At 42.0% G+C, this 27805-nt stretch overlaps 1 protein-coding gene across 1 annotated transcript; it reads right to left on the bottom strand.

The window, feature by feature from the left end:
- Positions 1–125: 125 nt before the first annotated feature.
- ncdn (neurochondrin) lies at positions 126–27805 on the bottom strand. Its single transcript, XM_061983169.2, has 8 exons — positions 27670–27805; positions 27282–27494; positions 17971–18937; positions 16192–16361; positions 11781–12019; positions 11516–11722; positions 11298–11440; positions 126–655 (listed from the first exon to the last, which is right to left on the bottom strand). Exons 2-8 carry the CDS (start codon positions 27480–27482, stop codon positions 240–242), a joined length of 2343 nt encoding a protein of 780 aa, XP_061839153.1. The 5' UTR covers positions 27483–27494; positions 27670–27805; the 3' UTR covers positions 126–239.

Raw genomic sequence — 27805 nt, 5'->3', positions numbered from 1 at the left:
GTTACAAGCGGCCCTCTGATGGCAGCCATAACTGCCATGTGGCCCTCAATGAAAACGAGCTTGACATCCCTGATGTATGCGGTCCTTGCTGTACAAATATTTGGACACAACAGACATAGCCAGGGTTAATGTTCCATAAGAAAATAATTCTTTATTAAAAGTTATATTATTAGACGTGCGTAATTAATATTTGGTACAACACGTATGGATTGAGGATTGCTCATTTTATTTCAAGAAGCTTATTTTACTCCCACAGCCTTCTTCAGTTTCCTCATGCAGCTCAGAGCTCCTTTCTCACACCTCCTCATGGCATCTCCAATGTCCTGTTTGCAGAGCGGGCACTGGTCCGCCACAGCACACAGAGCCTCCTCCAGCGCCTCCTGCGTGTGCTGGTCCGGCAGCGCGCTACACGACTCCAGCATGCCCAGCGTGTTTCTCAGCCAACCTTCCTCTCGGACCAGCGCCTTGACCCAAGGCTGAGCGCGCACGCAGCCCCCCAGGGCCTGAACGCCCAACCTCCAGAGTTCCGCGACCTCGTCCCAGCTGTTCTCCCAGGCGGGGCTCACCTTGACCGGTCCTGGGCTGGGCTTTGAGTCCAGAGCGCTGAGGAGGAAGCGGAGGGCAGTGGAGAAGAAGCGGCTTTGACCGGCTTCAGCTGAACAAGGAGAGAAAAGGTAGAATATTCAACATTTATTACTGGCCGTACTGTAGAGATGCGCGGATAGGCAATTATTTCATCCGCAACCGCATCACAAAAGTCGTCAACCATCCGCCATCCACCCGAACTAACATTTAATCAAAACCGCACCCATCCGCCACCCGCCCGTTGTTATATATCTAATATAGACGATGCAAGGCATTAGTGAGGTTATAAAGCTTTTGCCTGTTAAAGGAGACTGATCCAATGCAGCAGAGACATTCAATGCGTGCCACGCTGTCACGGCCCAGACGCACACCAGTGAGCAATCATCTGGGAGGCGCGCTGAGCGCACCTCCAAGCGCGCTCGCGCCACTCAAACTGCTGCAGGCAGCTGCGTTCTATCTTGTTTGGCACTCTTCTGGGATCACGGCGGACGAAACTGCTCATGCTCAGGGTGTTTGTGGAGGTTCGGGGTTTTGCACAAATGTGATGCACCATGTTAGATGTCCCGGTTTTGTGACTGTCGTAGACATAAACAGCGTCGCAGCTCTTGCAAATCACGTAGCCAGCATTACTATCATCCTGATTTACAACCTCATAAAAACGAGTCCACGCTGAACTTTTCTGGCCTTTTTTCCCCCTGGTCTTTAGTATTCCCTTTTTTAGTTTGTCGCGTACCACGTTTGCTGCCGGCGTTGCCATCTCTTTTTTTTTTTCTTCTTTTGTTGTGGCATATGCTGCAGGTGCCTGCTCGTTTTTCGTATGTGGGTAACAACATTTAACTACCGTATTTTCCGCACTATAAGGCGCACCGGATTATTAGCCGCACCTTCTATGAATTACATATTTCATAATTTTGTCCACCAATAAGCCGCCCCGGACTATAAGCCGCGCCTACGCTGCGCTAAAGTGAATGTCAAAAAAACGCTGCGCTAAAGTGAATGTCAAAAAAACAGTCAGATAGTTCAGTCAAACTTTAATAATATATTGAAAACCAGCGTTCTAACAACTCTGTCCCAAAATGTACGCAAATGTGCAATCACAAACATAGTAAAATTCAAAATGGTGTAGAGCAATAAATAGCAACATAATGTTGCTCGAACGTTAATGTCACAACACACAAAATAAACATAGCGCTCACCTTCTGAAGTTATTCTTCATTCGTAAATCCTTCGAATTCTTCGTCTTCGGTGTCCGAATTGAAAAGTTGCGCAAGCGTGGGATCCAAAAATGGCCGGCTCCGCCTCGTCGAAGTCATCGGATTCAGTGTCGCTGTTGTTGTGCAGCAGTTCTGTGAATCCTGCCTTCCGGAAAGCTCGGACCACAGTTGTGACCGAAACTATCTGCCCAGGCATTTACGATCCACTGGCAGATGTTGGCGTATGTCGACCGGCGCTATCTGCCCGTCTTAGTGAAGGTGTGTTCGCCTTCGGAGCTGTGTGAAAAAAGCCACCCGGCCTCTTCGCGTAAACTTCCCTTAACCACTCGCTCATCTTTTCTTCATCCATCCATCCCTTCGAGTTAGCTTTTATGATGACGCCGGCTGGAAAGGTCTCTTTTGGCAAGGTCTTCCTTTTGAATATCACCATGAGTGGAAGTTAGCATGGCAAGCTAGAACCACAGTGAAGGATGACTTCTCATTCTCTGTGGTGCGAATATTCACCGTACGTGCTCCCGTTCCACAGTGCAGTTCACAGGAATATCAGTTGCTGTGAAATACGGTAGTAATCCGTGTGCGGATGGAGAGATTGCGTCTTTTTATGAACCGGATCCTTGTCCTTTGTAGGAGCCATTTTGTGGTCTTTACAGATGTAAACAGGAAATGAAACGTACGGTGATATCCGCGCGTTTTTTCTTCTTCTTCCGGGGGCGGGTGAAGCGCTTCCTGTTCTATGGGGGCGGGTGAAGCGCTTCCTGTTCTATGGGGGCGGGTGCTTTCCTTGGCGGTTGCTTGCGTAGAAGAAGAAGCGCTTCCTGTTCTACCGGGAAAAAAGATGGCGGCTGTTTACCGAAGTTGCGAGACCGAAACTTTATGAAAATGAATCGTAATAAAGCGCACCGGGTTATAAGGCGCACTGTCAGCTTTTGAGAAAAATTGTGGTTTTTAGGTGCGCCTTATAGTGCGGAAAATACGGTATGTATATATATTTCTGAATTGGTTTAACTGCCACCCGCCTGAATCTATTTAAAATCTAATTTTTTTTTATTTCAACCGCCCGACCCGACCCGCGGATAAAATCTAATTTTATTTTATTTCAACCGCCCGACCCGCGGATCATCCGCGGACTCCGCGGTTGTGTCCGCAAACCGCGCATCTCTACCGTACTGCAAGTTGTTTTCATTCTCAGAGAAGATGCACCAGGCACAAAGAAAACGTCAATTCTAATAATGTCCCGCAGTAGGCAACTAATCCATTCTAAAAGAACCAGCACACATTCAATACATTTAAAAAAAAAAATTGCATGAACAAATCTGATGAATAGGAAAACATCTGGATCAATCATTAAATGCCATATTTGGCTAACAATTAGAGGTTTGATCTTAACCTTTGTAAACATTGTGGCCTGAAACAGACATATGAAGTGTTCCTTACAGTATGTGACAGATTGTTCAATTTTAAGGTTAGCAGCCTGAAATGTAGCCAGTTTTTCTTTAAAATTGCAATTAGAGATGAATGATGATTAAAATGGCTTTTTTGCCGATATCCGATATTGTCCAACTCTTAATTACCAATTCCGATATCAAATATATGCAGTTGTGGAAATAACACATTTTTATGCTTAATTTTGTTGTGATGCATTAAACAATGTAACAAGGTGTTCCAAAATAGATCAACTCAAGTTATGGAAAAAAAAATGCCAACATGGCACTGCCATATTTATTATTGAAGTCACAAAGTGCATTTTTTTTTAACATGCCTCAAAACAGCAGCTTGGAATTTGGGACATGAGGAGGTGGGGGGATAGGTGTACCGGGTGGTGTATATTGTAGCGTCCCGGAAGAATTAGTGCTGCAAGGGGTTCTGGGTATTTGTATTTATGTTGTGTTACGGTGCGGATGTTCTCCCGAAATGTGTTTGTCATTCTTGTTTGGTGTGGGTTCACAGTGTGGCGCATATTTGTAACAGTGTTAAAGTTGTTTATATGGCCACCCTCAGTGTGACCTGTATGGCTGTTGACCAAGTATGCCTTGCATCATACTTGCAAACCTTGAGACCTCCGATTTCGGGAGGTGGGGGCTGGGGGTGGGGGGCGGGGGCGTGGTTAAGAGGGGAGGTGTATATTGACAGCTAGAATTCACCAAGTCAAGTATCCATCCATCCATCCATTTTCTACCGCTTATTCCCTTTTGGGGTCGCGGGGGGCGCTGGAGCCTATCTCAGCTACAATCGGGCGGAAGGCGGGGTACACCCTGGACAAGTCGCCACCTCATCGCAGACCAAGTCAAGTATTTCATATATATATATATATATATGGGGGTGGGGGTGGCGGGCGTGGTCGGGGTGGGACTGGGGCGTGGTTGTGGGCGGGGGCGTGGTTAAGAGGGGGAGGTGTATATTGACATACATATATATATATATCTACATCCTGAAAATATGCAAACAAAACTGTGTTTAGATAATTGATACTTCAAACTTGCATAAATAAATCTTAAGGATATAATAGAACTTGGCTTCTGAGAGCTTCAAAATGTAATGAATAAAATGCTAAAGTTGTTGATAAACAAGCAATTATTTTAATAATTAAATATGGTCATTTTAAATGAATTATTACGATCATTTAAAATTAATGATTTCATATATGTTTATTTTAATGTATAATTCTATGGCTGGATGTAATAAAGAGTCTGAAAGAATAAAAATAAAAACACAATTAATTTTAAAGTTTTTAGCAAAATATAGTACAAATTTATTTAGTTTTTTTTGTAATTAATAAATATATTTATTTTTAGGTAAGATAAACATAATAATACAATGTATCTCTAGTCTGGATGAGTTAGTTCTTGTCACCCTGTTGTCCTCCTGTCATAAAAAAAAAAAGCTGTCCTCACTCAGGTCCGCAAGAAGCTGGAGGGGGCGTGGCCTCCAGCTCCGGCTGAAAATCGGGAGATTTTCGGGAGAATATTTGTCCCGGGAGGTTTTCGGGAGAGGTGCTGAATTTCGGGAGTCTCCCGGAAAATTCGGGAGGGTTGGCAAGTATGCCTTGCATTCCCTTGTGTGTTTGAATAGCCGTAGATATTATGTGACTGGGCCGGCACGCAAAGGCAGTGCCTTTAAGGTGTATTGGCGCTTTGTACTTCTCCCTACGTCCATGTACACAGTGGCGTTTTAAAAAGTCATACATTTTACTTTTTGAAACCGATACCGATAATTTCCGATATTACATTTTAAAGCATTTATCGGCACCCCGATATCGGACATCTCTTACCTGGATCAATCATTAAATGCCATATTTGGCTAACAATTAGAGGTTTGATCTTAACCTTTGTAAACATTGTGGCCCGAAACAGACATATGAAGAGTTCCTTACAGTATGTCACAGATTGTTCAATTTGAAGGTTAGCGGCCTGAAATGTAGCCAGTTTTTCTTTAAAATTGCAATGTTTTTTTAATGCAAAAAAAAGTATACACACATACTTAAATACCTCTTTCAGCCCTATTGACATCCATTAAAACTGCTATTTTTAAAACAGACTAATTTTGGTTTTACAATATTTTTTCCACGAGAACCGAATGATTTAATTCTTGTCGTTATATAAACAAAATATTTTTTTTAGTTAATTGCACCCCTTAACCACGAGATGGCGACACAGGACAACTATGCATAATTCTCTGAGCTTTGATAATAGTAAATTAGTTAAACTGCTGAAATGCAATGACAATGATGTTGGGCAGTTTGGATATATTTAAAAGACTTGTGTGAACGTGGAAAAGAACACATCTAATGTGTCCATTTGTGTCAGTGAAGTTGTGCATTTGACACAACTACACGACTCTGCATGACGCGATTCAAACGTTTGTGACGTGCCAATACGATTTGCATTAAGGCTCAAACTCAAGTTTCATTTCACCTAATCGGCCATATTATTATTGTTGTTTTCGTTGTGTGCAAATATGAATATATTGTGTGCATTTGTGCAGAAATGCATGCAACCGTCTGTGTTGACCTCAGGGCATTCCATCGATCGCAGCTGGACTGTTCTCATAAGAACATTCATAGACACCTATGTGTTGACAAATAAGCCATAAAACATTAAAAAAAAACTAAACTTTATATCAGCAGATCTAAAATTGTTCAGGATTTCAAGCACTGAAAGTAATAAATGTACACATTTAATGCTTACTTATGAAAATTATGAGCTGTTGGGTCTCATATATATATATATATATATACATATATATATATATATATATATTAGAGATGCGCGGTTTGCGGGCACAACCACGGATTATCCGCGGATCGGGCGGATGAAATTAAAAAAAATTAGATTTTATCCGCGGGTCGGGTCGGGTCGGGCAGTTGAAATTAAAAAAAATTAGATTTTAAATAGATTCAGGCGGGTGGCAGTTAAACCAATTCGGAAATATATTATACATAGTTAAATGTTGTTACCCACATACGAAAAACGAGCAGGCACCTGCTGCATATGCTACAACAGAAGAAAAAAAAAAAAAGAGATGGACACTTTTACGGAGCGGAGAAGGGACGCCTCGCCGGGGTCCGGGACCGAGGCCCCTTCCCCCGAGGGCCCCACCGGGAGCCGTAGCTGAGGCGATCCGCGAGAAGGGCCCGACGAACGTCCAGGGTCACCACCGCGCCCACCGCACCGACACCCCGCCTCGTCCGCCTTCGCCGCGGCCGGCGTCACGCGCAGCAGGTAAGCAGCTTACCTGCCCGCCACCCCCGTGGCCGGGGGCTTGTAACAGGGGTCACTCCGCGCGCAGTGCGCTCACGAAAGGGGTGGGGCTCACCCTGGTTGATATAGACAGCAGGACGGTGGCCATGGAAGTTGGAACCCGCTAAGGAGTGTGTAACAACCCACCTGCCGAATCAACTAGCCCTGAAAATGGATGGCGCTGGAGCGTCGGGCCCATACCCGGCCGTCGCCGGCAGCGAGATGCGCTTGGAGGTGCGCTCAGCGCAGCTCCCATATGATTGCGCACTGGTGTGCGTCTGGGTCGTGACAGCGTGGCACGCGAATGTCTGTGCTGCATTGGATCAGTCTCCTTTCTTTAACAGGCAAAAGCTTTATAACCTCACTAATGCCTTGCATCGTCTATATTAGATATATAACAACGGGCGGGTGCGGTTCTGATCAAATGTTAGAAACAGGTGGATGGCGGATGGTTGACGACTTTCTGATGCGGTTGCGGATGAAATAATTGCCTATCCGCGCATCTCTAATATATATATATATATATATATATATATATATACACACACATAAATTATATACACACATTCAGCTGTTAATAAGAAAGGCTGACCAGGAAATATATAAAAATAATAAATATCAGGTTCTTAATAGTATTTCAATTCAGGGTGTGTGTGGAAAAACTGTTTGACAGAAAATCAAGAGCTACTTCCTGAACCTATCCAAGAGGATGGCAATCACACACAGTGTGTATGTATGTAAATACAAGTCTTAGTTAAAGGGGAACTGCATTTTTTTTTTTTGCTTATTCACATTTCTTATGAAATACATGTTTTTTTTTTAATGCATTCCAACTATTAAATAAATGCCTGCTTACAATGGAGACCTTAAAAAACATCCAACCACCTCCATGAAGGTTTTCTATACATGGTGTAAGTATAGATGTGATGTAGTAACAGGTACATTTATAATAACTTTTAATATTTTGATCATTTTAAGCACGATGTCTGCTCTCACTGGGATGCCGACTACTAGGCTCTTCATATATTCCCATTTAGATGAAGAATGACTCATAATACTCGCAAAGAAAAAGGGGGGGTAGAACCAAGTGTCTTTTTGTGTCGTTCTCACCATTTCCAAGTCTAAGTGTACCAACTTGTCGGAATACGTCCTTGTTCTTCTACTACCCAGGTGAGATGCATGATTTACAGTATGATCTATAATAAAGTTTGACGAGAAAGCAGCGGACCAAACTATAGCGGCGCCGCTATACTTTGTCTGCGTTAGCGCTTATAACAACAATATCACTGTTTACAAAACACAGGATAAGTTGTAAATTCCTTTGTGCTGGCACATACTTGAGAGTGTTTGGTAGGGATGTCCCGATCCGATATTTGGATCGGATCGGCCGCCGATATTTGCCAAAAAATGCGTATCGGCAAGACATGGGAAAATGCCGATCCAGATCCAGTTTAAAAAAAAACAAAAAACTCCGGTCCGTGTTTTCCAACGCACCGATTTAAATAATACATTCCACTTTTCTGCTGCTCCCTAATTTCCGTTCCGCATTTTCCAGCACACCTTCAACACATCCACAGGTCTGTGGATTCTCACGCAGTTGCTTTTAGCTGCTGGCATTACACGACAGGCTCTTCTCACTCTTTCCTGTGTCTCCCTCTCACAGACAGCGAGCGCACCTTCTTACACATGTCACATACTGTCACGTCATACGTCACATACGTATACGCCCTCTCCCAGCAGAGAGGTAGCAGCATGGCTAACGTTAGCTGTGATGCATCATTGTTCAAATATTGTAACGTCTGCAGAGACGCTTATCTCCGTTCGGTGCCACACGTCCACACCATCAAAATGCAGAGGCAAACATTTCCAGATCAACACCGAATGAAAAAATAGTGATTTTTTTAGTTGTGATTTCCTTCTCTGCATGAAAGTTTAAAAGTAGCATATATTAATGCAGTATCATACCTGCCAACTACTCCGGTTTTCATCAACCTATTCCGGGTTACGGTTGCAGTGATAAAAAATACGGTTTTTCATTAATTAAAAAAAATATATATTTTTTAAAGTTTTATTCATGAAATCGCGTAACAACAATGACAATCGACACTGCTTCCCGTAACTTCCTATCGAGCCATTCCGAATGCCATGCGCGAGGCTATTTATAGCACCGCTGCCAAGCACGAGGCACCAGTTGCCATTGTTTCCAAACGAGCGAACGATCATGAAATCGCAAACGAGTCTTAAACCGAAAAGAAAACTGCAGTCATTCCGTGAAGAATATTCAAAAGCCTATCCGGGAATAATTATCCGTTCCAAAAAGGGTGAAAACTACGCGAATTGCACCTTGTGCAGACAAGATTTTTCGATCGGACACGGAGGAATTAGCGATGTAAAAGACCACGTTGGGACAAAAGAACACAAGTCTAATGCCGTTGCTAGCGATACAAGTGGAAACGTCACTGTGACTGATAGAAAAGTGATGGTTTTAGCAACATTTTAACCTGTCTGAATGCTAATAATCATTTTGCGTCGGGGGGCGAAGCCTGAACCCCCCACCAGGACTTTGTCCTGGACCTACCGGGGCCTGCGGCCCCTGGACCCTGGCTACTAGGTTTTTCTGATTTTAAAAGTTGGCAGGTATGCAGTATGAAGAAGAATGTTTTAATGTAGACACATAGAATCATCATACTGCTGTGATTATATGCATCAAGTGTTCATTCAAGGCTAAGGCAAAATATCCACATATATATGGTGTATCGTGACATGGCCTTAAAATATCGCAGTATTAAAAAAAAGGCCATATCGCCCAGCCCTAGTTCAATGATGCCATTTCTGTTTGTCATGTATAATTTTGTCTATTTTGTGTTTATCCTTGAATAAACAGGTCAGTTTCTTGTTACCAACCATTGTGTATTATTCAAACTCCCCTAATTCAGCTGGCTAGTTGTTATCAAGAGTACTAAAACCCTTTTCAACATGATTCTGACAACTAAGTAGGCTAAATAACTTTAAACTTTAATACATGCTCAGATAGGTCAGTATCGGTATCGGATCGGAAGTGCAAAAACAATATCGGTATCGGATCGGAAGTGCAAAAACCTGGATCGGTACATCCCTAGTGTTTGGTGATGACTGGTGGAATGGTGGATGGGTGCTTTGCAATTTGGACGCATCATCAGTAGTGTGCCCCTGGGTCACTGGGCGTTTCGGCCTTATCACTAGACGCCCTCTCCAGGGGTGGCCAGCCACAGGGTGATCGGCCCAGGGCTTGCGTCAATCCCAATTAATCATGAGTTGCTTGGTGTTGAGCAGCAGACTTCTCAAGGGACTATGCATGGCAAGGGCCTCCTTTTCCCCTGAGTCAAACCTAACCTGACTTAATACATCTAATACTTGATTAATACTCAATTCACGAAATGTAGATAGAGTATTGTTATTATCGGGTTTTATGGGCGGAATAGAAGACCCCCCCATTGACTTTTATTCACGAGTTACAATGTATCAAAAAATATATACATTTGTCATCATATCTTTCATAATGATTGTGAACGATAGGCAAAATTCCAAAAAATAAGTGCAGTTCCCCTTGAAGATTAGACGGCGTCACATTAGTGCCAAAAATCCGAGCGCATAAAAACTGTTATCGCGCGCTGATTCTCCACTTTGTGCGCGCGCGACACCCTTTTGCGCGCGCATGGTGCCTTTTTGCACGCGCGCGACACCTTTCTGCGCGCTCTCTGTGTACTCCTGGCATCTCTCCTCGCGCTCTCATGTTTCTTTTTGGCACTTTGGGGGCGGGTATGCTTAGACGGCCCCTTCTTTCTGATTGGCTGTGAGCATTTTTCATATGACCAATCATTCTCCAGCGTAGCAACGTTGTAGCCATCTTACCTCGGACATCTAGCCTCAATCATTACATTGATGTCAATGGTACATGTACTAATTAAATTACCACAACTTGCTCGATTTTCGACCAATTTACAAACGGTTTGCCTTGTTACAAATCTTATTACATGTAGATATGACATAGGATGCTGTACCTGTTGAAATGACCTCTTTCGCTTTAAAAAAAAAAATGACTTGATTGTGCAACATAGTTGTGTAGGGTCAGTGTTAGTCAGTTCTCTGATTATTTTAAACTGTTTCGGAATACATTATTAAAAGCTATTTTTAACATTTTAAAAACAAAATTCAAAGATTATTTCATTAATTTTATGGCTGAATCAAAAGAAATTCCATAAATTAGAAAACAAATGTTCAAGAAGAAGTGAAAATATAAAATAATGTTATTGCTGGTGGACCAGTTCTGGCTGAAAGATGTGATTATGGTGTTTGTTGTCTTATTATTTATTTGGGTCACATTTTGCATTACCCTGTATTGTGTTTATGTGGTATGAAATAACCTTCATCAGCGCGCGACATTTTTTTTATCCACTTCTTCCTCCGTAAATCTTGATACATATTGACGATAACCCGCCCTGCTATACTTCTGATTGGCTCTGAGCATTTTTCAGCATTTTTCGCCTGACCAATCAGAAAGAAGGGGCCGTCTAAGCATACCCGCCCCCAAAGTGCCAAAAAGAAACATGAGAGCGCGAGGAGAGATGCCAGGAGTACACAGAGAGCGCGCAAAAAGGCACCGTGCGCGCGCAAAAGGGTGTCGCGCGCGCACAAAGTGGAGAATCAGCGCGCGATAACAGTTTTTATGCGCTCTGATTTTTGGCACTAATGTGACGCCATAGTCCGACTAAAACTATTTTACCTGTCCCAGCTGATTTCAGCCTGCCAATCATCAAACCCAAAGTGCAGTAATTAGCTGCGAGGACAAGGAGGCTTGGTTTATGCACCAAAACAGGAAGGGCTTCACTTAAGTGCTTTTCCAGAGTTCTGAAATGTTGGTCTTTCCTGGAAAACAAAACAAGAGACACTATAAAACTGCCAGGCAAGCAGCATTATGTTACTTTGGTGAAAAGCGGCTACCTGACTCTTTCAGGCTCAGTGACGGAAAAATTAAGGAGGGTCGAGCAGGCCGTCTCCATGCTGGGGTCCCTCACTGCGGTTTTCCCCTTTAAGGAAGCGAAGCCGTGCGACAGGTAGTTGGCCAACAAGGCTGGCGTGTCGAGGGTGAGCAGCACCTTTCGGGGACCTTCCTCCGCAGACAGGTGACACAGAGCTGGCAGGAGGTACCTGGAAAGGTTTCTTCTGTTAGAAATGTCAAAACTAAACAAGCTCAGTCTTTTCATACCTGAGCGCCTCTTTGCCCGTCCACGCCCCACTGGCACCAGCAACCGTCATTTCATCCATCCAGTCGGCGAGGCCCTGGTCGGAGCTCTCGACCAGCAGGTGGCTCCGCGAGTAGCCAATGAGGACCGGCAGCAGCTTGGTCACTTCCTCCTTCAGACAGGAAGTCTCCTCAGCCAGCCATGAGCACAGGCAGCGGAATGTGGCGAAAATGAAAGGCTCGCCATAGCGGCTCGGGTCCACCTTGAAAAACAGGAAAAGAGGGAGAAGATTCAGATAAGACGTACACATAAAAGTACTGATTAATAAGCCCTGACAGGAAATGAGTGGTCAGTGCTTAGAGCCTTCCTCATTCCAACTGAGCTCCAGTAGAAGTAGATTTATTACATGCAGAGCTGCACCCACAAATGATTTGGACAAGAAAGTAATGATGTCTGTTTGACAATGCCAGAAATGAACAATAAAAGCTGGCAAGATTCTGTGAAAAAACTAAACATTTATGTTAAGTAATGCGAAATTGGGTTTATATTTATGGAGAAAGGAGTGTCTTGTTATGAAATCAAACAAAAATGGATTTGTTAACAAAAACAATGAATAAACAAGAAATATTTGCAAAAAACATTGTAAAAATGCAGCTGAGATTATATATACATACATACATACATACATACATACATACATACATATATATATATATATATATATATATATTAGGGATGCAGCTAACAACTAATTTGATAATCGATCAATCTGTCGGTTATTACTTTGATTAATCGATTAATAATCGGATAAAAGAGACAAACTACATTTCTATCTTTTCCGGTATTTTATTGAAAAAAAAAACAGCATTCTGGCACCATACTTATTTTGATTATTGTTTTCAGCTGTTTGTAAATGTTGCAGTTTATAAATAAAGGTTTATAAACTTTATTTTTTATTTTTTAAGTAGCCTCTGCGCATGCGCATAGCATAGATCCAACGAATCGATGACTAAATTAATCACCAACTATTTTTTATAATTGATTAGTTGTTGCAGCCCTTATATAATATATATATATATATATATATATATATATATAAATAAATAAAGGATTTTTATAGGACAACAAACACTAATAAGCCATTTGTTGCTGATACATTGCATCCATTCTTTTAGTAGTTAGCTAACTTTGCATTTCAACTCTGCAATTTTTACCATCATTTTCCCAAACATTTACATATGGTGAGATGGCACACTTTTGGATGCCTTATTTAGCGATGAAATATTAGAAACTGCACTTTATAACTAGCAAACTACACAATAACATTGTTCGATTAATTCCATCCTAATCAAACCTGAGCATCATTATCTTAGTAAAGGCTGAATGCATTGTCTAGCATTAGTTTATACACGTCATATATAAAGCGTTTTAACCAAACATTTTTGCTACGTTATGCTTAGTATATTTAGCACACCCCTCATGGCTGAGGATTTGACATTAGTCGCATAATTCTGGTCTCTGTATGTCTGATAAGATTATGGCAAATCTTCAAGATGCAACTTTTTAATCAAATTTGAATAATAGGATATCGAGACTGATTTGGTGGATTTAAAGATTCCGTTTTTACAAATGTCAACCTTTTGATAGATTGGTATGAAATTGTAAATGGGTGGGTAGATTTTGAAATGAATTGTATTGTACTGTATTTTGTATATTATATTATATGATAAACTGTACGCTTCTAGGAATTACTTTTTTGCAGAACGGACTCTGATATTAGCAAAATAAACAGAAATGTAATTAGGGATGTCCCGATCCAGGTTTTTGCACTTCCGATCCGATACCGATATTGTTTTTGCACTTCCGATCCGATACCGATACTGACCGATACTGGCCTATCCGAGCATGTATTGAAGTTTAAAGTTATTTAGCCTACTTAGTTGTCAGAATCATGTTGAAAAGGGTTTTAGTACTCTTGATAACAACTAGCCAGCTGAATTAGGGGAGTTTGAATAATACACGATGGTTGGTAACAAGAAACTGACCTGTTTATTCAAGGATAAACACAAAATAGACAAAATTATACATGACAAACAGAAATGGCATCATTGAACTAGGGCTGGGCGATATGGCCTTTTTTTAATATTGCGATATTTTAAGGCCATGTCACGATACACCATATATATGTGGATATGTTTAGTCCATGTCACGATACACCATATACAGGTAAAAGCCAGTAAATTAGAATATTTTGAAAAACTTGATTTATTTCAGTAATTGCATTCAAAAGGTGTAACTTGTACATTATATTTATTCATTGCACACAGACTGATGCATTCAAATGTTTATTTCATTTAATTTTGATGATTTGAAGTGGCAACAAATGAAAATCCAAAATTCCGTGTGTCACAAAATTAGAATATTACTTAAGGCTAATACAAAAAAGGGATTTTTAGAAATGTTGGCCAACTGAAAAGTATGAAAATGAAAAATATGAGCATGTACAATACTCAATACTTGGTTGGAGCTCCTTTTGCCTCAATTACTGCGTTAATGCGGCGTGGCATGGAGTCGATGAGTTTCTGGCACTGCTCAGGTGTTATGAGAGCCCAGGTTGCTCTGATAGTGGCCTTCAACTCTTCTGCGTTTTTGGGTCTGGCATTCTGCATCTTCCTTTTCACAATACCCCACAGATTTTCTATGGGGCTAAGGTCAGGGGAGTTGGCGGGACAATTTAGAACAGAAATACCATGGTCCGTAAACCAGGCACGGGTAGATTTTGCGCTGTGTGCAGGCGCCAAGTCCTGTTGGAACTTGAAATCTCCATCTCCATAGAGCAGGTCAGCAGCAGGAAGCATGAAGTGCTCTAAAACTTGCTGGTAGACGGCTGCGTTGACCCTGGATCTCAGGAAACAGAGTGGACCGACACCAGCAGATGACATGGCACCCCAAACCATCACTGATGGTGGAAACTTTACACTAGACTTCAGGCAACGTGGATCCTGTGCCTCTCCTGTCTTCCTCCAGACTCTGGGACCTCGATTTCCAAAGGAAATGCAAAATTTGCATGGTTGGGTGATGGTTTGGGGTGCCATGTCATCTGCTGGTGTCGGTCCACTCTGTTTCCTGAGATCCAGGGTCAACGCAGCCGTCTACCAGTAAGTTTTAGAGCACTTCATGCTTCCTGCTGCTGACCTGCTCTATGGAGATGGAGATTTCAAGTTCCAACAGGACTTGGCGCCTGCACACAGCGCAAAATCTACCCGTGCCTGGTTTACGGACCATGATGGTATTTCTGTTCTAAATTGGCCCGCCAACTCCCCTGACCTTAGCCCCATAGAAAATCTGTGGGGTATTGTGAAAAGGAAGATGCAGAATGCCAGACCCAAAAACGCAGAAGAGTTGAAGGCCACTATCAGAGCAACCTGGGCTCTCATAACACCTGAGCAGTGCCAGAAACTCATCGACTCCATGCCACGCCGCATTAACGCAGTAATTGAGGCAAAAGGAGCTCCAACCAAGTATTGAGTATTGTACATGCTCATATTTTTCATTTTCATACTTTTCAGTTGGCCAACATTTCTAAAAATCCCTTTTTTGTATTAGCCTTAAGTAATATTCTAATTTTGTGACACACGGAATTTTGGATTTTCATTTGTTGCCACTTCAAATCATCAAAATTAAATGAAATAAACATTTGAATGCATCAGTCTGTGTGCAATGAATAAATATAATGTACAAGTTACACCTTTTGAATGCAATTACAGAAATAAATCAAGTTTTTCAAAATATTCTAATTTACTGGCTTTTACCTGTATATGTGGATATGTTTAGTCCATGTCACGATACACCATATATATGTGGATATTTTGCCTTAGCCTTGAATGAACACTTGATGCATATAATCACAGCAGTATGATGATTCTATGTGTCTACATTAAAACATTCTTCTTCATACTGCATTAATATATGCTACTTTTAAACTTTCATGCAGAGAAGGAAATCACAACTAAAAAAATCACTAATTATTTCATACGGTGTTGATCTGGAAATGTTTGCCTCGGCATTTTGATGGTGTGGACGTGTGGCACCGAATGGAGATAAGCATCTCGACAGACGTTACAATATTTGAACAATGATGACGAAAACTGTTTTCTCTGTCGTGTCCGTGTGTCGAAAATTGTTATGCGCTTATTTTTTTATTTGATTTTGTGCGTGGCATAGATTTGCCGTGCGTTGGAAAACACGGACCGGAGTTTTTTTAAAAACTGGATCTGGATCGGCATTTTCCCATGCCTTGCCGATACGCATTTTTGGGCAAATATCGGCGGCCGATCCGATCCAAATATCGGATCGGGACATCCCTAAATGTAATATAAAATGACGTCTGTAAATAAATCAATAGATAAAAAATAAATGGACATTTCCTCTCACCTGCTGCAGGTGGTACATTAAAGCCGAGAAGGCCTCCTCCAACACGCCAAGGACCTGCCTGCTCTGCTGGAGACTGAGGCTGGCGATGCTGCCCTGAGCCGGTGCGGTTGTGGCCGTGACTGCCGAGCTGCAAGCCTGCTCTATCGCGGCCTCCATGATCCGGTAACAACCTGCAGAATGACAAAATGTGTTGAAGAACGTGCACAATAGCTGTTTTTATTTATTTCTACAGTCAGGCGCGCTTCAGAAGAGCGCACAAGTTTTGCAGTGATCACTTTGTTAAAGGTTTGTTTGATATACTTTTAACGTTTAGTATTTCCCATTTAAGTATTATTTTGATGTTATTTTTATTTTGTCTTGTTATGGAGTTCTTAAAACGCATTTTTCCTCCAACTGTTTTGTAAAGCACCGACTCAAGTCTAAATAAAAGAAAGCAAATGTGAGCAAAACCTAAAAGAATTAAGCTTTTACCAAAGGCAGCAATAAAATGAAGCTTTCAGCGCACACACAACGTTGACATCTATAGTTATATTTTGATAAAGATGGCAAAAACCACACACTCGTAAAACAGCGCATGCAACAACAACAGACATGGCTGTAGACGTGAAGTTAAATCATGAAACGTAACCTGACCCGAGCAAAAACAATAAATATTAATCCAGGAAAGTCTTAATACCCATTTCCTTGACCCAGCCAAACAAATAAGTTGTAGACCTCGATGTTTTTCCAAGTTTTCATCTGTTTTGGCATGTAGAATGATGTCTGGCACACCAGATAGTTCGACATGTCTGGAAACGCGACCAACAGATACAGTGGGGCAAAAAAGTATTTAGTCAGCCACCGATTGTGTAAGTTCTCCCACTTAAAATTATGACAGAGGTCTGTAATTTTCATCATAGGTACACTTCAACTGTGAGAGACAGAATGTGGAAAAAAAAAATCCAGGAATTCACATTGTAGGAATTTTAAAGAATTTATTTGTAAATTATGGTGGAAAATAAGAAAATCTGTGGAGGGAGTTGAAAGTCCGTGTTGCTCGGCGACAGCCCCAAAACATCACTGCTCTCGAGAAGATCTGCGTGGAGGAATGGGCCAAAATACCAGCTACTGTGTGTGCAAACCTGGTAAAGACCTATAGTAATCATTTGACCTCTGTTATTGCCAACAAAGGTTATATTACAAAATATTGAGTTGAATTTTTGTTCTTGACCAAATACTTATTTTCCACCATAATTTACAAATAAATTCTTTAAAAATCCTACAATGTGAATTCCTGGATTTTTTTTTACATTCTGTCTCTCACAGTTGAAGTGTACCTAAGTGGGAGAACTTGCACAATTGGTGGCTGACTAAATACTTTTTTGCCCCACTGTAATTCTTGAGATCACTCGCCAAATCTTTTTTTGATAATGTATATGGATCTGATTTTTCGCTCGTATCTGCTTTTATTGGGGAAGATCTATGGCCCTTCTGTACTCTGATAGTTTGCACTGTTTGCTGCACTGTCGCTATGTTGATTTGGTGACCCACCACTTTGTTTACTTCCTTTCAAAAGTCACTTGACTGAATACAACCTATATTTCTTTCAATTTTAATTCAATTTGATTCTCGGTTTACAACCTCAAGTCAAAAATACTGAATTGGTCTTTTAAACCAAGACCAGGGGATGCTTCACAATTGTATCGATGAGCGAGCGTCTCAGAGAGGAGGCAGCTGTTTGAAGTTAGCTACAGGCCATTCATGTAGATTGACAGTCAAGTAAGATACCATTCAAACTACCTGTCAGTGTGTCCTGCTGCTCTTGGCTCAGATCGCTGCCAGGGGGTTCCTCCAAACCCATCCTGACCTCCACGCACGCCCGATTCACCAGGAGGCAGCAGAACTTTGGTGGTCCGGCCAGCTCCCATCCGTACAAATCAAGCAGACATGCGCTGAGGACTAAAACTGGCCCGATCTGTCTGGGTGTCATTTTAGCTTGCATCATGGGTTGCAGTTCCCCCCACAATCGGCTCACAACTTCCCTTAGCGTCTCCCTTTCTACCGTTACTCCTACTGGGGGTAGGAATTGGACCAATTGGGAGCACATGTCCAGCCTGGTCTGTCCCGTGGCTGTGCAGAAGTCTTTGGACATCGTCACTAGCAGACTCAACAGTTCAGAGGAGTGTTTGCTCCACGCTTTCTCTTTGGTTTTACCGGAGAGGAGGCAACCCAGCAAGGGAATGCCCATCTTCTGGCTGAAGGTCTGGTTCTGTTCCACGGCCTGGCAGAGAGCGGGAACGGCGCCCCGGCTCAACAGCTGGTCAGGACCTCTGGGTAAGGCGCGGACAGCTGTCAGCACCTGGTAGCAGTCGGAAGCCATGGCCTCGTCAAGCTTTGCTGGAGGTGAGGTTACTTTAGGCGCCTCGTTTGCGGCATCGTCATCATTATCCTTTTTTGCCTCATCGCCAGGATGACTCTCGGGACCCTTCTCCCTCTGCTCACGGCTCGTTGGACCACGTGCGAGGATTTCCAGCAGTAACGGGACTGTAGCGAGCAGCTGAGGCTGAGAGGCCATGCCCGGATCGGTGCTCAGGGCAGACAACAGAGCCGTACCCAATGACAGGAGCTCATGCGCGGGCAAGCTGGGTTCCCCGCTGCCCTTCACTGCGGTCACCAGCAGCCGAGCAGGAAGGTTAAGACCCACCGCCTCAAATATGCGCCGCAAGGTGGGTTTGTCCAATTGACATGCTGGGCACAAACGTGTGATCTGGGGGTAGAGAACACACAAGAATCCTTACATTGACGTAAACAAAGATTGATATCATGTTCAAACCCGCCAATCTTGAAGAAACTTTACAGATGCCGTATTTTTCGGACTATAAGTCGCAGTTTTTTTCATAGTTTGGTCGGGGGTGCGACTTATAATCAGGAGCGACTTATGTGTGAAATTATTAACACATTACCGTAAAATATCAAATAATATTATTTACGTAAGAGACTAGACGTATAAGATTTCATGGGATTTAGCGATTAGGAGTGACAGATTGTTTGGTAAACGTATAGCATGTTCTATATGTTATAGTTATTTGAATGACTCTTACCATAATATGTTACGTTAACAGACCAGTTGGTTATTTATGCCTCATATAACGTACACTTATTCAGCCTGTTGTTCACTATTCTTTATTTATTTTAAATTGCCTTTCAAATGACTATTCTTGGTGTTGGCTTTTATCAAATACATTTCCCCCAAAAATGCGACTTATACTCCGGTGCGACTTATATGTTTTTTTCCTTTATTATGCATTTTTGGCCGGTGCAACTTATACTCCGGAGCGACTTATACTCCGTAAAATACGGTACCTAATACATCATGTACACTACAGTTGTACAATATAAACAATATAAATTTGCCCATCCTTAATGTAAACACATAATACTTTGAATAAGGATTCATTGTCAGAGCTGCTGGCTGAATGTTTAACATTTATTAATTTTTTCCCAAACCTTACACTCCACCTAGATTGCTGTTAATTATACTTCTATGACGACGCCTTGATCCTTCCAGCTCTTTGTTGGGGTTGACCGCTCTCGTTGACTATCGAGCTTGTTAGACTTAGACTTCCTTTTATTGTCATTCAAATTTGAACTTTACAGTACAAATAAGAACGACATTTTGTTGCATTAGCTCATGGTAGTGCAGGATAAAAGAGCAATAAGGTACAGATATAAATAAATAGATTACTGTACAGATAAATATATAGCACTTTTGCATATGCATCCACGTTTATGGATATATGTTATATTGTCTTTATATTCCAGCGAGTTAATCCCGTTTTTGTTAGCCTTCTTCACCCGAAATCGGGGAAAGCGTTCGAAGGTAAACGCACTCGGAACAAGTCGGCAGGTAATATGGTAAAAAGGCAGGTAAATCACAGTATTTTAATGCTGTGACAAGGACCTTGTTTTTATTCATGCTTTGTACTATTTTTTTATGGATATTCCATATTTTATTTATATTGCTTACTTTTTTTTATATAACTATTTTATTGTTTGGTTCATTTAGCTGTGTATAAATAGCCTTGTTTCTATGTATTGTAATGTTTCCCCCCACAGCACTATGGGGCAGTAGTGGTGGTTTCTAAAATTGTGCTACATAAATAATTCAACCTTGACCTAGAGCTAGCTGGCATAGTGTAATCTAGGATTTAGAGACTGCACTCAAAACTGAAACAATACAACTGGGAGAGCAGTGATGTGTACAATAGTATGACAAACATACATGTTGGCAGGTCTGATATTTACTATATTTTAAATGTATGGGTCGGGTGAAAATACTCGCTGTAAATAATAGCTTCATATTAAAATCCTGCCAGTTCAAAAGATAGTAACTCTTTTTTTTTTTTGTATAACGTGATACAGTGGTCCCTTGGTTTTTATTTGTAGTGCATTTCAAAAAGTTGCAATGAAGACTAAATACATTTATCCCCTTAATTAATGCAATTAATATTCTCCAGACACCTAAAAATATGACTATAAAATATTGTTGTGTATTTTCAAACCTGTGTAATTTTAATTGTGGATGTTAGATGCACCATAAAAGGACTACAGATGGAAATTAGCATGGTGCTAAATCTGTTGCAGCCATCTTCTTAATGTAACTGCACATTGTCCTTCAAATAAACAAATACAAAAAAACACTTAATTAGGGATGAGTACCTTTCACATTTGAAACAATACAGTACCAGTTCCCAGCACCTGGGAATCGATATCGCTACACAACTTCAACAAACATGCATCTTAGTAGTAGGTTTTATTACCAAATTTGGAGGTGTTGAAATGAATGTAAAGGAGCTAATGCTTATCAGTACCATGTCTAATTTAAATCTAAATTAGCATTAAGCTAATGCATTTTGGAAAAGCGAGTCTTATCTTACGTTTGCGTGTTTTCTACCACACTAGACATACTTGCTTTGTTGGCATTGAAAATTGCAACTTTACCAAGAGGCAGTGTGGCTGAGTCCACGCAAAGTGCTGCTCGAGTGATTGTTTCCTTGCCAAGTGTTTGCAACCAGACGTGATGTCAAGAGCAACAGAAATACGGCACCTTTTGATTTGACAAAAGTACCAAATTTGGTACCCGTGCCTAGTTTTAAGAGAAGATAAATATAGGTTTTATATGCAGTGAACAATGTAAAATACATATAAATGCCACGTGAAATGTATGAATTAACATTTAATATCACTTTGGCCTTTACTGAGGACTTGTTGGGGAAGAAAGGGCCATGCAGACGCCACCTTTGTACTGTATTTTTCGGACTATAAGGCGCACTTAAAATCCTTTTATTTTCTCAAAACTAGACAGTGCGCCTTACAACCCGGTGCGCCTAATGTACGGAATTATTTTGGTTGTGCTTACCGACCTTGAAGCTATTTTATTTGGTACATGGTGAAATGATAAGTGTGACCAGTCAAACATAAGAGATACGTGTTGACTGCAATATGATGGCAGTCACACATGAGATATATGTAGACTGCAATATGACTCAAGTACCGTATTTTCCGCACTATTAGCCGCACCTAAAAACCACAAATTTACTCAAAAGCTGACAGTGCGGCTTATAACCCGGTGCGCTTTATATATGGATTAATATTAAGATTAATTTTCATAAAGTTTCGGTCTCGCAACTACGGTAAACAGCCGCCATCTTTTTTCCCCGTAGAAGAGGAAGTGCTTCTTCTTCTACGCAAGCAACCGCCAAGGTAAGCACCCGCCCCCATAGAAGAGGAAGCGCTTCTTCTTCTACTGTAAGCAACCACCCGCCCCCGTAGAAGAAGAAGAAGAAGCGCGCGGATATTACGTTTCATTTCCTTTGTGTGTTTACATCTGTAAAGACCACAAAATGGCTCCTACTAAGCGACAGGTTTCCGGTTCATGAAAAGACGCAATCTCTCCATCCGCACACGGACTACTATTTCACAGCAACTGCCTAAAGACTTTCAAGAAAAGCTGGCTACTTTCCGTGCATATTGTAAAAACAAGATAGCTGAAAAAAAGATCCGGCCAGAGAACATTATCAACATGGACGAGGTTCCACTGACTTTTGATATTCCTGTGAACCGCACTGTGGATACAACGGGAGCACGTACGGTGAATATTCGCACCACAGGGAATGAGAAGTCATCCTTCACTGTGGTTCTAGCTTGCCATGCTAATGGCCAGAAACTTCCACCCATGGTGATATTCAAAAGGAAGACCTTGCCAAAAGAGACCTTTCCAGCCGGCGTCATCATAAAAGCTAACTCGAAGGGATGGATGGATGAAGAAAAGATGAGCGAGTGGTTAAGGTAAGTTTACGCGAAGAGGCCGGGTGGCTTTTTTCACGCAGCTCCGTCCATGTTGATATACGACTCCATGCGCGCCCACATCACGCTGGTTTTTAATATATTATTAAAGTTTGACTGACCTATCTGACTGTTTTTTTGACATTCCTTTAGCGCAGTTAGATGCGGCTTATAACACGGGGCGGCTTATAGGTGGACAAAGTTTTGAAATATGCCGTTCATTGAAGGCGCGGCTTATAACCCAGGGCGGCTTATGGTGCGGAAAATACGGTAAACAACACCAAAATTGTATATGTTCCATTGAAAATATAGAACATTACACACGGCACTCAAAAATGTATCAAAATGTTTTAGTACGACTTTGGTAAGCTACGAAGCCGCACCGCTTAATGGATTGTACTGTGCTTCAACATACGAGTATTATTATGATGTGTGTATAAGGTAAGACATTATCTAGCGTTTTGATTCGCAATATTATGCAAAAGCAACTTTTCTTACCTTCTGATCTGTATTTGGGACCTGCATAAATCCTGACAATTTGCGCACATCCACCTTTGTAGTCCGTGATGACACCGTAGTCGATAAGCTTCTTCTTTTTCTCTATCTTCTTGTAATGGGACATTCATCCTCCGCTGTTGCCATTTCTAATATAAAGTAGCGTAAAGTTCTTACTTATATCTGTCAGTAAACTCGCCATGAAAGCGCTAAAACATACCGGTATAATGAGTTTACATTATTCACCCAAGGAACTTTAGTCATTAGAGCGTTCCGGTCGGACGTTTTTTCACGGGACACATTTCCGGTGTTGTTGCACTAGTGAGCCACGGATGAGGAGATGCTGCTCCGTTATTAATTGAAGTAAAGTCTGAATGTCATTAAAACCGTTTGATACTTCTTCCACTCCCGTCCTTGCACGCTACACCGCTACAACAAAGATGACGGGGAGAAGACACGGTCTAAGGTGACCCGCGTAAATAAGACCGCCCACAAAACGGCGCATCCTGAAGCGACTGTCAGAAAGCGGCTTGAAGATGATCTGTAAAACATCATCTATGCAACATTTTGACCAAATAACCACCATTACATGTTATGTAGACCACAAGGAAGTGTTTTACATTTAGAAGAAATATATGTATATGCATACTTGGCAACCTTGAGACCTCCGAATTCGGGAGATGGGGGGGGGTTGAGGTTCGGGGTTTGGTGGTAGCGGGGGGTGTATATTGTACCGTCCCGGAAGATTTAGTGCTGCAAGGGGTTCTGGGTATTTGTTCTGATGTGTTTATGTTGTGTTACGGTGCGGATGTTCTCCTGAAATGGGTTTGTCATTCTTGTTCGGTGTGGGTTCACAGTGTGGCGCATATTTGTAACAGTGTTAAAGTTGTATATACGGCCACCCTCAGTGTGACCTGTATGGCTGTTGATCAAGTATGCCTTGCATTCACTCATGTGTGTGTAAAAGCCGCATATATTATGTGACTGGGTTGGCACGCTGTTTATGTGGAGGAAAAAGCGGACGTGACGACAGGTTGTAGAAGACGCTAAAAGGCAGTGCCTTTAAGGCACGCCTCCAATATTGTTGTGCGGGCGGATATCGGGACAAATTCGGGAGAAGGGTTGCCCCGGGAGATTTTCGGGACGGGCACTGAAATTCGGGAGTCTCCCGGGAAAATCGGGAGGGTTGGCAAGTATGTATATATGACCCCTTTAATGCGCCCTATAATTCCGGTGCACCTTTTGTACGAAAATAGACCTGACTAGACCCGCTCATCGGCAGTGCGCCTTATAATCCGATGTGCCCTATGGTCCGGAAAATATGGTACTTTGCTAGGACTTGCTTAAATTCAAGTGTTTGCCACCTAATTTGTGAAAGTGCTATCACTTGCAACTTAATTTGGCCCCAGCCTTGTGATGCTACTATTGATGAGCAAATAACCACAGAGAGCACGTTTTAGAAGTAAGACACGTTACAAACTCAGTTGGACTCATGCAGTGTATCAACTACAAGACCAATGCGTGGGATTCTTTACTCGGTTCCTGGAATGGACTAGATTGTTGTATGGAATGCAGTGTTTCCCACAGGACAGGCATCTATTTGTGGTGGTGTGGTCTGGGGGTGGGTGGTGGCGGCGGCAGCAGCAGCGGCGATGACCAAGAAGAACGCGGAGTTGGAATATAATTACAACATTTTATGTACATATTTATATACAGATTTGAACAATTAGTGATTCACTGAAATATATTTATTAATTGTGGTTCTTACAAAAAATATATCTTATAAAATATAAAAGCTAAAATGTCTCTTAAAGCTCTGCCCCTTTAATTAGTGAATACTAAATAATTTAACTTTAGCCTACTACTACAACCATATTATTTACCAGCAACATGAAGTGAAACAGAGACCGAGGTGTCCTGCCACAGTCAGTCAACCTCCTCCTCCTCCTCCTGCTGCTGCTGAACAGGTCACACCTGTGGTCCGGACTGTAGGCCTACCTCCTCTCCAAGTCGAGCCCTTTTCGGCCGTTGAAAATATTTTTCTATACTCATCTGTGTGAAGGAGTGAACATCCAACATTATAATTTATTACTAACGAGCAGAACCGCTCTATGTACAGTGCCGTCTTACCTTAAGCGGCAGCAGCTCAACACATGCAGGGTTCAACGTTAAGGTTTTTTTGTACTTGCCCGACTTCTCAAATCTACTTGCCCCAATATTTTTACTTGTCCTGCCTAGGTTTTTTTCTGGCTGTGTAGTGCTCATGGCTTATATCTTACTAAAATCCTTCCCGTTGACTATTTACAACACTACACAGTATTTATTATTATTATTATCTATAATTACATTTAAATGGCATTGCATACATGTAAAATTAAATGCTATTTCACATTATTTGACCAGTAGCAGTTACACCCATCTGAACAGGTCAGCCACCTGTTTAAAGCCCGATCACAGTTGAAATCTTGAAATGAAGGACCTTTAATGGCCAAAACATTAACCTGGACAACATTTTAACAGCTGGTTGGCTCAGATTTTATTCTTTTCATTGCATTCACATGCTGCAGTGGACAGTGGACAATTTAGCTTCAGTCCACGTGTGTTTATTGACAACAGGGTTATAACCTGGACACGTTAGTTTGTCGGTATGAAAACACTTGACTGTTACTACGTGCGTCTGCCCGGCCCCCGAGTCAAACAGCGGCGGTGTTAATGAAGCAGCGTCAGGCTGCTCACCGTCAGTGAAACGCTCGGTAAAATCGCGGATTAACGTTAAATATATGACGAGCCGCGAGCGATCTACCTATAACCTACCGTATTTTCCGCACCATAAGCCGCCCTGGGTTATAAGCCGCGCCTTCAATGAACGGCATATTTCAAAACTTTGTCCACCTATAAGCCGCCCCGTGTTATAAGCCGCATCTAACTGCGCTAAAGGAATGTCAAAAAAACAGTCAGATAGGTCAGTCAAACTTTAATAATATATTAAAAACCAGCGTGATGTGGGCGCGCATGGAGTCGTATATCAACATGGACGGAGCTGCGTGAAAAAAGCCACCCGGCCTCTTCGCGTAAACTTACCTTAACCACTCGCTCATCTTTTCTTCATCCATCCATCCCTTCGAGTTAGCTTTTATGATGACGCCGGCTGGAAAGGTCTCTTTTGGCAAGGTCTTCCTTTTGAATATCACCATGGGTGGAAGTTTCTGGCCATTAGCATGGCAAGCTAGAACCACAGTGAAGGATGACTTCTCATTCCCTGTGGTGCGAATATTCACCGTACGTGCTCCCGTTGTATCCACAGTGCGGTTCACAGGAATATCAAAAGTCAGTGGAACCTCGTCCATGTTGATAATGTTCTCTGGCCGGATCTTTTTTTCAGCTATCTTGTTTTTACAATATGCACGGAAAGTAGCCAGCTTTTCTTGAAAGTCTTTAGGCAGTTGCTGTGAAATAGTAGTCCGTGTGCGGATGGAGAGATTGCGTCTTTTCATGAACCGGAAACCTGTCGCTTAGTAGGAGCCATTTTGTGGTCTTTACAGATGTAAACACACAAAGGAAATGAAACGTAATATCCGCGCGCTTCTTCTTCTTCTATGGGGGCGGGTGGTTGCTTACAGTAGAAGAAGAAGCGCTTCCTGTTCTATGGGGGCGGGTGCTTACCTTGACGGTTGCTTGCGTAGAAGAAAAAGCACTTCCTCTTCTACGGGGAAAGATGGCGGCTGTTTACCGTAGTTGCGAGACCGAAACTTTATGAAAATGAATCTTAATATTAATCCATATATAAAGCGCACCGGGTTATAAGCCGCACTGTCAGCTTTTGAGTAAATTTGTGGTTTTTAGGTGCGGCTAATAGTGCGGAAATGAATTAAGTGCTATTGGCGAAGTTACAATGCATAGTAGGCTACTGCCACCTACTGCAGCGGAGTTGTAACTACAAGCAACATTCACAGACAGTCCCATTGCTTTTATGAGCGGTCGAGCGAGTCAAAAGCCGAAAAATCCATTTGTGGCGGACGTAATTCTTTCGTGGCGGGCCGCCACAAATAAATGAATGTGTGGGAAACACTGGAATGAATCCTACAAAAACCAAAGCACCTCTGTACTGTATTAGATTGGGCAGCTGTGCCTAATCTAGAGTGTGGTTTGTTTATTATTTGGGACAATTACAACTACAGCTGCGTATAATGTATTATTTGTGTTTGTAATAAGTGTGTAATCGTGTCATATGGAAAAAAATGGATGAGAGAGAGAGAGAGAGAGATCCTCACCAATAGAAGTGCCGCCAACGTGTGGCTGTCATTTTTGGCGTGTGTGAGGGCATGGAGACATCTTTCCAACACCTCTCTTTTAGCCTCCGTCAAACCACCTCCCTCATCATTTTCTGGGCCTCCTACACAGTCTTCTCCTCGCTGTTCCTCTCGTCCACAGAGCTGACTGCTCATGTCAAGTGTAGCACAGTCAGCCATCATGACGGCCTCACTCTGTCATCAAGACACGCACCAAGAAATGGAAATGACTAAATATTGAGTAATTAACTGTTAGTTAGCAACACGCTGCTAAGGACCAACAAGTATAACGCACTTGTACATGCTATAGTTGACTATTTGGGTTACTCTGATAAATTATTAAAGGTAAACGATTACAAATGTAACTTACTTGGCTTGAAAGACCTCTTGCGCGTTTCAGTCCTGAGCTCTGACCGGAACGCGGACTATCAAAATAAAAGCTATCAGTCGCCAATCAAAACGCACCAACAAAGCCAGCCAGCCAATGGGAGCGAGGATAGTTGGAG

This window comes from Nerophis lumbriciformis, linkage group LG21 (genome assembly GCF_033978685.3).
Source record: "Nerophis lumbriciformis linkage group LG21, RoL_Nlum_v2.1, whole genome shotgun sequence".
NCBI classification, from domain to species: domain Eukaryota; kingdom Metazoa; phylum Chordata; class Actinopteri; order Syngnathiformes; family Syngnathidae; genus Nerophis; species Nerophis lumbriciformis.
This window is presented reverse-complemented; position numbering and strand designations above follow the sequence as displayed.